Genomic DNA, 16,044 nt, shown 5'->3' on the forward strand with positions numbered 1-16,044 from the left:
TGCTGCATGGGGTGATGGCTAATATTCCTAGTTCAGCTCGGGCATACTTGTCTTACGAATTTCTTTTCTTTCTTGTTCTCTTTATCTGGGTAAGCAGCGATCTGTTATAAATCTTGTTCCGGTACAGGGAGGTTCCCCTTATCATATCGGAGGGATGCCCAATTATTGGGTGTTTTAACAATTGTTCTTCTCTTTGGTGAGGCGACCTCCCCGGCAGGGAATACTGAAATCTTTTTTGTTTTTTTATAGTGTGAATGGGACTGGTGCATTGCCCTGGGTGTGGTAAGGGTGGTAAGATGCCGAATCGGCCAGCGTGTCGGCTTTGTGGTACTGAAGGTATTGATTCCTGTGTGTCAGAATATGCAGGGCTAAGCTAGGCCCACTGCTGTGGTTGAGCAGTTGCCTCCTGGAGCCTGGGGTGTTCCTTCTCAAAGGCACTTATTAGGGACATCCTGAGAGGCTGGGTTTTGCTTCTTCTGTGCATAGGGCCCAAAGGTTAAGCTGAGTCCTGTACATTGATCCGGTTGCCACCTAATATTCGGGATTCTTTCTTGTTTGAATGAGCAGCTTGCTGACTTCTCCATTAATGGGTGATGGGCATGCGCCAGGGAATACGGACCATGGTGGGGTCCTGATCCTTTGTTATCCTGTGATCCACTCCTGGTAGTTCTAGTTCTCCTTCCTTTTTGTTTTCTTGGGAGCTGTTGATGACACTGATCATAATCCATTCATGTTGCTACTGGTCATCTCTGTGTAAACAAATGGAATGACGTTGATTCTGTGCTGGGCCTGAGATTGGGGTTATGTTGCATCGTGTCATATATATATATATATGTAACACCATTTTAGAGTTGGGGTTTTCGTGTTGTTGCATGTTTCCATTTTTTTAGGAGTATGTATAAAGAATCCATGATTGGTTTCTACATGGGTCGGGTCTAGTATCTGAGAAGAGAAGGTTACAGTGTGTCATTGATGCCTTTGGCGCTGCTGGAGTGGAGGGAGATATTTATTGATGCGCAGCCGAACATGGTGTGAAATATTTATCCTGAACTCTCGTGGCAATTTCAAGCAATCGCTGTGTGTGAAGATGTGCACCATCCCACCATGTTTTCATGACCTTATCCTATTTCTCCCCCTGTTCACTGGTTGGGCTTATAGAGGCATCAAGTCATGTCTACTGATTGTGTCAACTTGTTATACTGGTGTTCTCCTGTCCCCTCTGTATTCATGTATGTGGAGTCTATTGTTTTTGCTTGCTGTGCTGTATCATTTTTGTGGTTTTTTTTTGTTGCTTGTTAAAATGTAAAACCTCATAAATATACTTTAAAAATCTAACAACATTGTATCACTGCATTAAATACACTCAACTTTTGTTTTATAAATACTAGCAGATCATCCATCACATTTCTTATTGTGAGTTGAAGAGTTTAGTAACTCATAACAACTGAAATAGTTCATATGACAATATCGCTACGCCACCATCTTGAAGGTGAGAAGTAGTTGAAAAGGTGGAACATGCGAGCACTCAGAGAGCCAGGCTGAGCTGTTACATTACTTGAAGAGTGTTAGTGTTATTGGGGGCTGACACCTCTTGGGAAGAGCTGGATCTAACAGCGGGTGGGGATTGGCTTGCGGACTGGCTGAATTGGAGAACTGAGTTTAGGATCAGGCAGGTAGTGGTTCTGGGAGCAAGAAGGAGAGGCTGGAATCTAGCAGGATAGGGGAGAAGAGACTGGGGTCTGGCAGCAATTAAGGACCTGCATTTTCCTGCAGTCTGACTTTATTTACTGATGGGTCTCCTGCAATGTTACTCATATTGAATGATAGGTACTTCTGTTGTAAAAGTAAGGGATAGGGATGCAATTCAACACTGAAAGGATGTAAAGAAATAACTTGCATTTGTGCAGCACCTTTCACAACCTCAGGGTTTCTCAAAGTGCTTTATGAAATACTTTTGAATACAATTTTATAAGATGGGAAACGTGGCAAATAATTTTACACACCACAAGTTCCCTCAAATAGCATTCAGACAATGACCAGTTAATTTATTTTAGTGATGTTGATTGAGGAATAAATATTTGCCAGTATAACTCCCCTGCTCAGCTTCAAAATAATGTCATGGGATACCTTTATGGCCACCTGAGAGGACAGTTAGAGCCTCAGTTTAATGCCTCATCCAAAAGACGGCACCTTCTACTAATGCAGAACTCCCTCAGTATTGAACTGGAGTGTCAGTCTGGATTATGTGTTCAAGTCTTTGGAGTGGGACTTGAATCCAGAATCTCTTGATTCAGATGTGAAATTTTTACCACTGAGCCACAGCGGATTTGAAAAGGAGTTGGTAAGAAGCATGTTCAAAGACAGTGATGTGTTTTGAGGGATATTAAAAAATAAATAAATTAGCTCTGAAATAATAAAGGAAGAAGAAAGCCTTTTAATAATATAGTGCTCTTTACGTTTTGAATCGTTTCCAACCTTCTTACCTCAGATTATTTTATTTTCATTACTTACAATATTCTTATGCATGAGCCTCCCTCAACTGTCCATACAGTAACATGCCCTGAAAATTTAACAGAAACTCTAAAATGTCATTGTTCTTAACTTTCAACATTATCTCATGTCTCCATATCAGTTTCTGTTAGTCCTCTTTTTAAGTGTAAAACACCAGATAAACTTAATTTATAGAAGAAGAACAAATACATAAGAAGTGGTCATATAACATTGTTCTAGATCATAGATCATAGAATTTACAGTGCAGAAGGAGCCCATTCGGCACCCTACTGAAGCCCACGTATCTACCCCATCCCTGTAACCCAGTAACCCCCACTTAACATTTTCTGGACACTAAGGGCAATTTAGCATGGCCAATCCACCTAACCCGCACATCTTTGGACTGTGGGAGGAAACCGGAGCGCCCGGAGGAAACCCACGCAGACACGGGGAGAACGTGCAGACTCCGCACAGACAGTGACCCAGCCAGGAATCTAACCTGGGACCCTGGAGCTGTGAAGCAACTGTGCTAATCACTATGCTACTGTGTTGCCCAACTAGATTTATGGTGGGCATCTTTTCACTTAACTCCTTGAATGGTCAAAATAATAATACAAAATATTGCATTTCAAGAGCTAAGCTAAATCTTTATAAATCATTTAAGTAACATCATATTTATTTTCTTTTAATTTCTTATCATTGTGGGAACCTAATCAACTAAACCTTTCCTTTGAGATTCAAAATCTCTCTTTTAACAGTTTCAACTGTTGGGTTATTTTCACCTTAACTCCTCAACCAGGCTTTGATTTGAATAGAATAGATTTGAAAAGAAGCTTATTATTCCCCATTATAGGATTTTGATTTTGCTTTAATTTTCAAATTTGTTGATTCCCCTTCCAACAGCTTCATTCACCATCTCGTTCGTCCAATTTTACCTTTTGGCTTATTTCTTCCATTAATTTCCAGTGTTTCTTTTTGTTTCATATCTTTTGTGTAAAATGCTTGTGTCACCAAAATTGCAACCAAACAAAATTTGCAATCCGTGACAATTTCACTGAAAATCCATTATTTGCATTACAGTAAGGTCTCTCTCATCACAGTGGTAACTTCAGCATGAGACAACATCACGAGCAATTCAAAAACCAAATAAATTAGATTCCCATGTATAAACAGCGTAAAGGGTATTATATTTTGTCTGTGTGTAAACATCTTGTCTTGTCTCGTATAAATCATGTGCCATAGAAACCTAGCCCTATTGCTAACAGAGCAGTACTGCAATTGACTTTTTGCAGCTGGCCTGTTCTAGCTGGTTGTTCCAAACAGGCGGCACTATTCTGGGACTTTAAGAATCACATGCACTTCTTTTGTGCACTTTTAGAATTACATACTTCCAAAATGCATTATAAACAACAAAAAAAGATCAGAGATCCAGACAATATTTGTGTTTCAGGGAGTAACTCATTCTCAGGATCTGATGCAATCACTTTGGCAAATCTAACACTGCAGCAATCGGATGATCCCTCATTTACTTGTTATGTAGAAACCTTTTTCAAAATAACCAATAATGTAGGATTATGCAAATACAGTATACATGAGGCCAAACTGCCAAAGGTTAAATCTAAAATAAACAGAAAATGCTCAAAATAATTCCAGCATTTTTCAGTGTTATATGAGGAATATTCATTTAAAGTAAGCTACAATTAAAAGTGTGAACTATTTTGAATTATTCTAGCACAGTGACCTGTTTGGATGTCAGAGCAAATGTTAAGAGTAAATTTAATTTTCACAACAAATAGTAAGATTGAAAACCTATTAATGATACCCACTTTTATTTCCCTGTTAGTGTGAAATATTTTAAAACCAAAATGAATTAAGCTGTCCAATTGTGTGGTGTTCTGTTTATGGGTCAGTATTCAAAGTCAAACCATTTAACTCAACTTCAAACTGGAGAGACTATTTTTTGAGTTGGAAATTACTGAAAAATTGGAGAGATTTGTTGAAGCATGTATATAAATGCATTTGGGTTGCTGATGACTTCTGATTGGGATTGATTCATTATTGCAGGATGCCAACGTCCCCAGTGAGTTGGTTCAATGATCTGACAGCCATGCCCAAATCCCAACTTTATCCTTGCACATTCATACAGGGAATAACAAAAGGCAGTCCTTCCTCTCGGTACAGAACAGTGACCCCTTTCTAAGCATAGGACAGATCAACCCCTCAATGCAAATCACAGACAGACTCCTTCTCCTCTCTAAGCATAGGACAGCATCATCCCATTCTCAGCAGAAGTCAGACCACTCCCTTTAAGCACAGGATAGCCCAACCCCAATCCCCCATCACAGGCCTGTCAAGACCCCCATCACAGGACTGACACTCCCTCCCCCAGTCACAGGACTGATATTCAACTTCCAACCACCCACTCCCCAATCTTCAGAGATGACACTCATCTCCCACCCACTCACCCAAAGCCCAATCACAGGGCAAACACTCAACTCCCTCCCATCCACACCCCAATCACAGGGCAAACACTCAACTCCCACCCACCCATTCCCCAATCACAGGGCAAACACTCAACTCCCACCCACCTACTCCCCAATCACAGGACACTCAACTCCCACCCACCCATTCCCCAATCATAGGGCAGACACTCAACTCCCTCCCACCCACCCCAAGTCACAGGGCTGACACTGACACCGTCCCCACTCAATCTTCGGGACTGCCACTCAACTCCCACCCATCTTCAGGGCAGACACTCAACCCCCCCGCAAAACCAAATCTTCAGGGTTGATACTCAACTCCCACCCACTCACTCTCCAATCACAGGGCTGACAATGAAACACACACCCAATCTTCAGGTCTGGCACTCACACTCCCTCCACCCCTTCCTCTTCAGAGAACTCAACTCCCACCTACTCCCCAAACATAGGGCTGACACTGACGCCCCTTCCCCCCGCCCTTCAATCTTCAGGGATGACACCCCCGCCCCCTAGTCATGAGATTGACACTCACATCACCACCCCACCACCCCAAAATCAATGAGTTGACATGGAACCCCCCTCCCCGCAATCTCCAGGGCCAACCCCCTCCCCCCCCTCCCCGGGGTTCGTGCTGCCTCCGCTCTCGCGAGAGCTCTCGCTCGAGCCACTTCACTAACGGGCAGCAATGGCCGCTCTGCGGAGATTCTTGAAGCTCCAGCATCTCAGCCGCAGCTACGGGCAGGCGGCCGCTTTCAGCAGCTCTCGCTGCCTGGGACGGGCTGGCGTGTTCGCATCCCGGCCGGTGCCGGGGGGCGGCCTCTGGCTGGCGGCTGTGTGTGGCGTGGGAGGAGCGGCGGCTTCGTGTTATTATTATGTGGAGTGGGAGAGCGGGAGGAGCCGGGAGAGGCGACTCGGGCTCCTCTTCGGGAACGTGTCTGCTCCGCTCCCGATTGTAAAAGCCACGGGAAAGGCCAAGGTAGGTGTTTGCGGGGCTTCGCTGGAGGGGGGGCTCATGCTGCTGGTGAGCATCTTGGTGTTGGCAACGGATGCTGCCCGTCTCATCATCAAAGCTGCCGCAATGTAACTGCTATATTTACTAATATTTGTTGTATTCAGAATTCATGTCCTTTACATAAATGTAGATCCGCTTGTTGTGATGCTGCAGAACCCGCCTCTTTGGTTTCAGCAACAGTCCCTGTCACTCCTTAATGTAACTGTCCCAGATGGTGTTCAGCAGCATCCCTACTGGTACCAAGGTGTATCTGTGCGTGCCTGGGTTGCCTCAAAATCGAGGAAATGATGATAACAATGAATATACGTTTGTCTGGATTGTTTTTTCCTTGCCCATCCGATGATTCGTTTAATCTGATATTAAATATTGTTTTAAAAATGTACGATTGAGTAAAATCTGCGTCTCGAGCAGGAACAGCCTCATTAAAGTAGTAAAATTGTACAGGTTATAGTTGGCGTGGAGTGAGAAGGTGAGAATTGAAGAAGATCAAATGAGAAAAATAAATTATACACTGGATTTGGGGAGAGACCAATGAGCATAATTGGATAGACCAAAAGGCTGGGGCTTTTAAGTGCCAGGAGACAGTAGGGAGAGGAGGAGATGAAAATGGGCTAGATAGAGGTTAATTTATAGTAAATCAGGAATTGATTCAACAACATGAAGATTAATGGATATAGTCAAGAGGGAAGCATGGGAAGTGTTATGGGTGAGGTGTTTTCAGAACCCCAAAATGTATCATGGGGTTCAACCAACCTCTCCCTTTAATGGATTTGTTGCTTTTCCTAGCACACGGTTTTTTCCCTAGGTGTGGGATTACAATTATGGACACGTGGGTTTTTAAACACACAACACTGTTTATTCCATGAACTCAACTTAACATCTTAAATAAACATTGGATCTCTTCACCCCTTACTTCAAAGATAACTCAGAAAATATTGCAACAGTAAATAACTCCTTAAACTGTTCCTTCAAACTTCCAAGAGACTTAACACCTTTATACAGTATCACATCAGGTTAAAGGCTATATATATTTTCTGTTTTATGGCAGAGATATATTAGCTTGGTTGACTTCAGCTCCAGCACCTTGCTTTCTTCCTGCAGCTCTTTGGAAACACACAGACACACCCAAGCTGCTTTCTCAAACCTGGCTTTCTCCCTTCAAGCAGATCACAGCAAACCAGAACTTCTCGAGCTGCTGTCTCAAACTGGCTTTCTAATTTTAAACTGCTCACAGCAAAACAGCCAGGCACTTTTAAACTGCTCTCAGCAAAACCAGCCAGGCACTTTTCCAAACTGAAACTTCAAAACCAAACTGCAAAACTAAACTGCAAAATGGCTGACCTGACCTCAGCTCCACCCACTCTCTGACATCACTGTTTTCGTAAAGGTACATTGCTTAAACATCCATGTCTTAAAGGTACCCTCACATGACAGAAAGATTATTTTTTTTAAATCTGGCATTTATACTGTGACTTTCATATCTTAATTCCAAAGTGCAGCTAATTGATTACCTTTGAAGTTGTTGTAAACATGTGGAAATGTATTTGTACATGATCCTGCAAACAACAATGAGATAGATAATCAGCTAACATGTGTTGGTTGAGGTTATAAATATTGGTCAGGTCACCAGCACAATTTCTTTGCTCTCCAAATAGTGCAGTGAATTCGCTTGTCCACCTGAAGAGGCAGACAAAATTCAGTTTAAATAGTTATCCCAAAAAATTGTGCCTCCAATAATTCAGCACTCCCTCAGACAGAAGTGTCAACGTACATTGCATAGATAAGTTCATGAAGGGTGTGAGATCAGGATAAACTCAAAGAGATGGATTAGGAGAATTCTGAATATTTCAGATGGGAAATTGGGTTAGGTGGCATTCAAAACTGGTCGCTAGTGAGTTGGAAGTAATTAAGTGAGAAAATTATTTAAAATTAAAGTGAACTGCTTAAATCTTTAAACCTACTTCTAAAGTCTGGACAGGGAAGCAAAGTTTTATTTAACCTAAATTTTGAAAATTTGAGGATGAATAGTGATAAGTAGGGGAATTGAAACTCCATCTAGTCATAGAACTGCAAAGTGATACATTTTGATAGAACAAGGAGAGGCAATAAAAAATAAAGGGCACAATTCCAAAAGGGCACAGAGAAACCGAGGGGTAACTGTGAACAAATAGTTGAAGCTGGCATGACAAATTAACAAAGTGGTTAATTAGACATATGGAATCTGAGCTTTATAAATAAAGACAATGATCAGAATTTTCCGGCGGTCCATGCCAGTGGGATCTTCCGGTCCTGCCAATGGCGGACCCCTGCCACAGGTTTTCCGGCTGCAAGGGGTTCATTCAACGGGAAACCCCGTTGACAACTGTGAGACCAGAAGATCCTGTCATTGGCCAATGGTGGGCCACCACCGCCTTCTGGCGAATTGCGTGGAAAATCCCATGCATTGTGTACAAAAGCAAGAACGTTTGTTATGATGGAGCGTTATAAAATATTGGTTAGGCCTCAACTGGAGGATTGTGACCAGTTCTGAGCACTACACTTTAGGAAGGTTGTGAAGGCTTTAGAGAATGGCTTCAGTTAAATGGATAAAAGGGAGAAGTTCGTATTGTCCTCCTTAAGATTGAGAGATTTGATATAGGTGCTGAAAATTGAGGGACCTAGACAGAAAGAAGCTGTTCTCCTTTGCAAAAGGGTCAAAAATCAGAGGAAACAGATGTAAAGTGATTGGCAAAACAACCAAAAATGACATGAGGAAAAGCTTTTAATTTAGTGAGTGTTTACGATCTGGAATGCACTGTCTGATAGGGTGGTGGAGGAATATTCAATTGTGTTTGTCGAAATGGAATTGGATAACCAACTGATTGAAAATATTCCAGGGTACAGGGGAAGCATAAGGTGGAACTAGCTAAATTGCTCTTGCAGAGAACCTGCACTGACTTAATGGGCTGAACGGTTTGTTCTGTGCTATAACCAGTCTTTGATTCGAAGTACAGGGACCAGGGTCTGATACTATCCAGTAGCTGCTTGCTGAATAGTGGGGATATCCTGTTAGTGCTATCTAGAGACAACACGGAATGGTGATATCTAATTAACATTTGAGGCAGCACGGTAGCATAGTGCTTAGCACAGTTGCTTCACAGATACAGGATCCCAAGTTCGATTCCCGGCTTGGGTCACTGTCTGTGCGGAGTCTGCACGTTCTCCCTGTGTTTGTGTGGGTTTCCTCCGGGTGCTCCGGTTTCCTCCCACAGTCCAAAGATGTGCAGGTTAGGTGCATTGGCTATGCTAAAATTGCCGTTAGTGTCCAAAAAAGGTTGGTGGGGTTACGGGGATAGGGTGGAGGTATGGGTTTAGGTAGGGTGCTCTTTCCAAGGGCCGGTGCAGACTCGATCGGCCAAATGGCCTCCTTCTGCGCTGTAAATTCTATGATTCTATGAGGCAGAATGCTAAACAATTGTAATATGTTATGACACTCTGGGCTAGTGTGCAGTCAATTCTAGCACCACTTGACTGTGGTGTCGCAACATAGTTGAGATTAACTTTTATTTTAAAACACCTGAGGTCTTCAGCAGCCCAATTGCTACAGTCACCAGGTTTGGAAATTTAAACACAATTAACTTTTCTTTCACAGTAACTATAATTAAATAGGCAACAGATACAACTGGTTAACTACTATCTAATTTCTAACTCTTCCCCCCACCCCTCCACATATCTCACCTCACCCTCTATATATACATACACACACAGACAAACAAAGAGGGGAAAGAGGGGTGTAAAATATCGATGACAATAATTATTTCAGATGCACGTCTTCCAGTTAGCTTATTTCATCAGTCTAGGCTTTCAGATGGATGTTATCTCTTCTTTCAGCTTGTAATAAATTTATTTGTAGATTCAGAAATATTAGGCAGTCAGCATTCGAGAGAGGGAGACAACTTATTTCAGAGTCTGGAGTCTTCAGCCGTCAGCAATAGGCATTGGGCAGCAGAGCACAGAGAGAGAGCTGCTTCCACTTTGACTGGTCCAGTGACTTCTGCCAGGTTCTCTCTGGAAAAACTAAACACGGCAGGACCCAGTCACTGTCTGCTGCTGGGAAGGATATTGTCCCTTGCCAATCCATTGGCCACCAGCCAACCAATAAAAACTAATCTCTCCAATCTGCTGGGTGTCATAAAGTCTGGTCTCTTCTGTCCAAAATACAAAACTTCATAACACAGTGCACTATTTTTCAACTTTTGAGTTCCTTACTTCCTCTGCTCAACTTAAAGGTATGTCTCAATTAGCAATCCATAGACCCAAAATGATAAAGACAAACTAAGGGAATCAAGAGGAAGGGTCCTTGCATAAACACAAGCAAAATACAGCAGAAGCTGGAAGTCTGAAATACAAACAGAAAATGCTCAGCTTCAATTGAGAGAAACCAGGTTAACATTTCAGCTCGATGACTCTTCATCAGAACTGCCCTGGGGTCCCTACAAAGTTTTCTGTGCCCCAACTATATTGTGCATTTTCAGCCTGGACCTCTGATCCTGGTTGCAGAAGAAATGGGCCAGAGCAGACTCTCCAGGGCAAGACTGGCAAATGTGGAAGAAGATGAATGAAGAGAGGACAATATACCCTTTTTATGACAGTAGCTGCCATGTCAAGGTATCAAATCGGGGAGGGTGTGTGTGTGTGTGTGTGTGTACGCGAAGGGGTTGGTTGAGGTGCTCAATTCACTTACACTGGTTAATCTTTGAGTTACACCAGAGATTAAACTGCAACATTTCCAGTTAAGTATACACTTGACTGTGGTGTCGCAACATAGTTGAGATTAACTTTTATTTTAAAACACCTGAGGTCTTCAGCAGCCCAATTGCTTGTCTAGCCCAAGTCTCTGATACTAAGCTCAATGTTGGAGACTTTGGTGGAGGCTCCTAGGCAGCATAGGGAGAAGGGAAAGGTATATCAATTACGCTCTATTCTGTAATACTGTAGAGGAGAGATAGTTTATGGCTTTATAAACACCTACTATAGATCTTGTTTTGACAGATTGCATTTATTTCCCTAAGGATCAGTGTCAGGCATATAAGTGATTCATTACTTGAATAAGTAGCTTGTTATTTAGAACAGTGTAAAATAAAAATGCATAACTGTTTAATATTCATATTATTATTTGAAGCATATGAATAAGAAACTAATCATGTGAGTAATTTTGAATCTGACTTTTATTAACTGTTTGCCATACACAGCATCTATTTGTCAGACTAACAAGGTAATCCAAACCACAGGTCTGTGTATTTAGCAGTGTTTCTTTGTGATTAATAGATCAGGAAACATGCTCATTTCTAGATGCAGCAAAATATAAAGTTTGGGAACAGGAAATGCCAATTTGTGCAGCAAAGCTATATTTCTTCTGTCTTCTCATCATATCCCTCAATATCCTTTATTCCAGAAACCCACCAGTTGCCTTTTAAAGCTATACTGTTCATATTCATGGCCTTCCCTTTATTCCACAACTTTATTGACTTTTGTGTAAACATTTTCGTGATCCATCTTATTTCTAATATCCTAAGTTTTAGCTAGTCCCTCAATTATTTGAACTTTCTGTTCAGTAAATAAATTGCCTGGGTGAAATTTAGCAGTCCTCTTTTTATAATTCAAGTTTGAACCATGTTACTTTCCAAAGTAAATCTTTTGCCTTGGTCTTGTTCATAATTTAAACCCATAATAGCTGGATTCATCTGATTGGCTTAATTCTGTACTTGGTAAAGGCAGTGATATTATTGAATGAACCAAACTGTACGCATTATTTAAGATGGGTGCTACAAAATCCAGTGCTATACTAGATACATTCAAAATCAACAGAATGTTTATGGATCCTATATACCTTAGAATCAGAAGTTTATCTTTCACTGTCCAATATCTAGTTGTGTGATTCAGAAGGGCATAACAGTTGTTGTACATTGTATGAACTGGATACTGTAACTGTGTATGTAACATGATTAGCATCTATCCAGTCTTCTAAAAGTTGCACTGCTGGATGCAGTTTTCCAAGCTGGGTTTGGAATGAGACAGGCTATTGTTAGGATATCCTTTCTAGCTCCTTCCTCTAATGGGGTGAACAGAGATAATCTGGGCTGTTCATGCATAATAATAAACAGCGAACACCTATCTGCCTCGATTAAGAATGGAGCAATTAATTGATAACTGTCGTCTTTGTGTTGGGTTATGACTAGAAGCTTCCAGATACATTGGACATGATTTTGTGTTCACTAACATCTTTTTGTACCAGAAAAACCATGTTGACATCCTGGCAACATCCAAGATTGAGGACTAGCAGCTAATAGATATGTGAGAGTAGGACTAGGGATCAAAAAGATGTGCATATTATATGTACTGTGACTGGGACCGACAGATGCTGGACAGACTATCGGCTTATTTGCTTAATATTGGTATTTGAGGCGATCTCAAAATGAGCCCACAGTTGCGACAGGTACGGATGAAGTTCAAAGTTTTCGGGGCCTGTCAAACAACACCAATCTCAAGGGATTTCAAGAACAAATAAATTGGAAATCACAGGAATGGATGGTCACACCATTAACTAACACCCAAGATGGTTGGCAGCCATTAAAATCCATTATCACTCATACATGTTAAGAAATCCTTGGACATGCCACCAAAAGACACCAAGACTGATGCAGAAATATGCAACTTCGTTGATTGAAAACAGACAGCATTCAAAACCTGGCAATGCAATCCAAACTCCACAGTGAGGAAGCTCGCCTATCAGACAGCCAAAGCTAAAGTTCAATGAAAAACCCATGATTTGAAGAACAAACGGTAGACAGAGAACACTTCAATACATTTGACACCTTGTTGACATGCAGGACCCGGTGCATGGACACCTAATCCTCCTCCATGATCCTACCGTAAATCGCTGAAGCAACCCCACCCCCAGCCCCATCATTGACAGCACGTCCTCCAGCAATGAAGAGGATGGTGCCAAATGTGGGGTAGCACAGTGGTTAACACCGTTGCCTCACAGCTCCAGGGTCCCAGGTTCAATTCCAGACTCTGGTGACTGTGTGGTGTTTGCACTTTATCCCCGTGTCTGCGTGGGTTTTCTCCGGGTGTTCCAGTTTCCTCCCACAGTCCAAAGATGTGCAGGTTAGGTGGATTGGCCATGCTAAATTGCCCCAAAGTGTCCAAAAGGTTAGGTGGGTTACGGGGATAGGGTTGAGGTGTGTTCTTAAGAAGGATGCTCTTTCGAAGGGTTTGTGCAGACTCGATGGGCTGAATGACCTCCTTCTGCACTGAAGGGATTCCTTGAAATTCTTTGAACTTATGTTTATCCTGGGTTTTAGAGTATAGGTTATCGGGCGGCACAGTGGTTAGCACTGTTGCTTCACAGCTTCAGGATCACCGGTTCAATTCCCAGTTTGGGTCACTGTTTGTGCGGAGTCTGCACGTTCTCCCCGTGTCTGCGTGGGTTTCCTCTGGGTGCTCCAGTTTCCTCCCACAAGTCCCAAAGACGTGCTGTTAGGTCATTTGGACATTCTGAATTCTCCCTCTGTGTACCCGAACAGGCGCCGGAATGTGGCGACTAGGGGCTTTTTACAGTAACTTCATTGCAGTGTTAATGTAAGCCTACTTGTAACACTAATAAAGATTATTATTATTTAATGTTTGCTTTGTTTGACTATAATAAAAATTATTTTGCTTTAAACCGTGGAATCTTGTGCTTCATTCTTTCTGTAAATAACTTGAGATTTCAGATTTCTTAAAAATTACTGGTTTCACCCAAGATCATAACTGATGATAAACTCTTCAGTCTCAACTGACTTAAAACCACAACTTCTATATTAGCACTATGGTAGGATGGTGCTCATTCTGAAGAAGAACTGTGGTAGATAGTTGACATATTCACTGAAGCCTTCAAGAGCTTGGCGCTTACGCTGAACACCAGGAAAACCAAAGCCCTCTACTAAATCCTGCCAAATGTATCAAATCCAATGCTTTCAATTGAAATTAATTATAAAGTGTTTAAAAATGTCTTTAGTTTCCCATATCTTGAAAGCTATCAATCCCCAAAAACTGAAGTTGGTGAAGTATACATTTGTACTAGCTCAACCGTTGGTAAATTATGTACTCGTTTGTGATATCAGACCTGACACTAAACTTAAAGTCTCCCGGGCAGTGGTTCTCACTAACTGCCTCTACAGTGCTGAAGCTTGGACAAATTATGGATGCCCTATCAAGACACTAGAATAACAATTTTGCCATATCTTGTGAATCAAGTGAGGGGACAAAAGAGAAAATATGAGCGTCCTCCATGACACAGCTTTACCGAGAAGCTGGACATATTAGTTGACATCGTTGGCGCAGCTCAGAATACCTGTCTCCAGACTGCTCAAACAGGTTCTCTACTTAGAGCAACGCCAAGGTGTCCATTCACATGGGGGCAAAAGGGAACATTTTAAAACAGTCTCTCAGACTCCAGTGAAAGTCTACTCTGATGTTGAACGAATACTTCATATCGGTCTTCACCCAAGAGAATGAGGGGGTAAATATAGGGGCTGGTTTAGCACATTGGGCTAAATCGCTGGCTTTGAAAGCAGACCAAGCAGGCCAGCAGCACGGTTCAATTCCCGAACCAGCCTCCCCGAACAGGCGCCGGAATGTCGGCGACTAGGGGCTTTTCACAGTAACTTAATTGAAGCCTACTTGTGAAAAGTGATTTTCATTTTCATATAGAACTTGGGGAGAGAGAATAAGGTTCTTGAGCAAATTGTCATAGGGCGTGACAAGGTATTGGAGGTGTTGGCAGGCTTACATATGGACATATCTCCAGGTCTGGATGAATTGTGTCCCAGGATACGAGTGACCAGATTTCAGGGGCTCTGACCCAAATTTTTAATTCCTCTCTGGCCTCAGGGGAGATGCCAGAGGACTGGAAAACAGCTAATGTGGTTCCACTATTTAAGAAAGGTTGTAGAGATAAGCCAGGGAACTAAGACCAGTGAGTCTTTCGTCAATGGTAGGGACACTGTTGGAGAAAAGTCTGAAGGAGAGAATCTATCTACGCTTGGAGAAGCAAGATTTGATCAGGAATAGTCAGCATGGCTTTGTCAGAGGGAGGCCATCCCTAACTTTTTTGAGCATGTGACCAGGTGTGTAGATGAGGATAATGCCATTGATGTAGTTTACATGGATTTTAGAAAAGCCTTTGACAAGATCCCACATGGAAGACTTATAAAGAAGGCAAATGCACATGGGATTCAGGGTAACTTGATGATAAGGTAGATTCAAAATTCATTTAGCTGTAGGAGACAGAGGGTGATGACAAACAGCTGCTTTAGTGACTGGAAGCCAGTGTCCAGTGGCATACCACACGGATCTGTGCTCAGTCCCCTATTGTTTGTCATTTATATAAACAACATAGATTACTATGTGGGGGTCGGACCAGTAAGTTTGAGGATGACACAAAGATTGGCCGGGTGTTTAACAGTGAGGTCGACTGTCTTTGGTTACAGGAAGATATAGACGGGATTGTCAAATGGGCAGAAAAATGGCTGATGGAATTTAACCCTGAAACATGTGAGGTGATGCATTTTGGAAGGAGTAATGTGACCAAGAAATGTTCGATGAATGGCCTGACACAAGTTCTGAGGAACAAAGGGACCTTGATGTGTTTGTCCATCGATCTTGGAAGGCAGAAGGGCAGTTAATATGGTGGTTGAAAAATGCATATGGACATTAGTCTTTATCAATCAAGGCATAGATTACAAAAGCAGGGAGGTCATGTTGGAGTTGTATAGAATTTTGGTGAGGCTACTGTTGGAGTGCAGAGTGCAATCCTGATCGCCATATTATAAGAAGGATGTGATTGCACTGGAGGGGGTGCAGAAGAGATTCACCATGATTTTGCCTGGGATGGAACATTTAAGTTATGAAGAGAGCTTGGATAGGCTTGTGTTATTTTCTCTGGAGCAGAGAAGACTGAGGGGCGACCTGATCGAGGTGTACAAGATTATGAGGGGTATGGATAGGGAACAGCTGTTCCCCTTTGTTGAATGATCA

The 16,044-nt window shown here is 42.2% G+C and overlaps 1 protein-coding gene across 7 annotated transcripts in view; it reads left to right on the top strand.

Annotated features, from left to right (window-relative positions):
- The first annotated feature begins 5,620 nt into the window (after positions 1 to 5,620).
- Positions 5,621 to 16,044, top strand: part of micu3a (mitochondrial calcium uptake family, member 3a) — a 223,157-nt gene continuing 212,733 nt past the window's right edge. For 4 of the 7 annotated variants that reach the window (XM_072496841.1, XM_072496846.1, XM_072496843.1 and 1 more), the window contains exon 1: positions 5,622 to 5,946. In XM_072496841.1, coding sequence (XP_072352942.1) covers positions 5,656 to 5,946 — 291 coding nt within the window. In that variant the 5' untranslated portion in view covers positions 5,622 to 5,655. Of the gene's footprint in view, positions 5,947 to 16,044 lie in introns of all 7 variants that reach the window. The other 3 variants (XM_072496847.1, XM_072496848.1, XM_072496845.1) reach the window with 2 other exon arrangements.

Source organism: Scyliorhinus torazame, chromosome 3 (genome assembly GCF_047496885.1).
Source record: "Scyliorhinus torazame isolate Kashiwa2021f chromosome 3, sScyTor2.1, whole genome shotgun sequence".
Classification (NCBI taxonomy): Eukaryota; Metazoa; Chordata; class Chondrichthyes; order Carcharhiniformes; family Scyliorhinidae; genus Scyliorhinus; species Scyliorhinus torazame.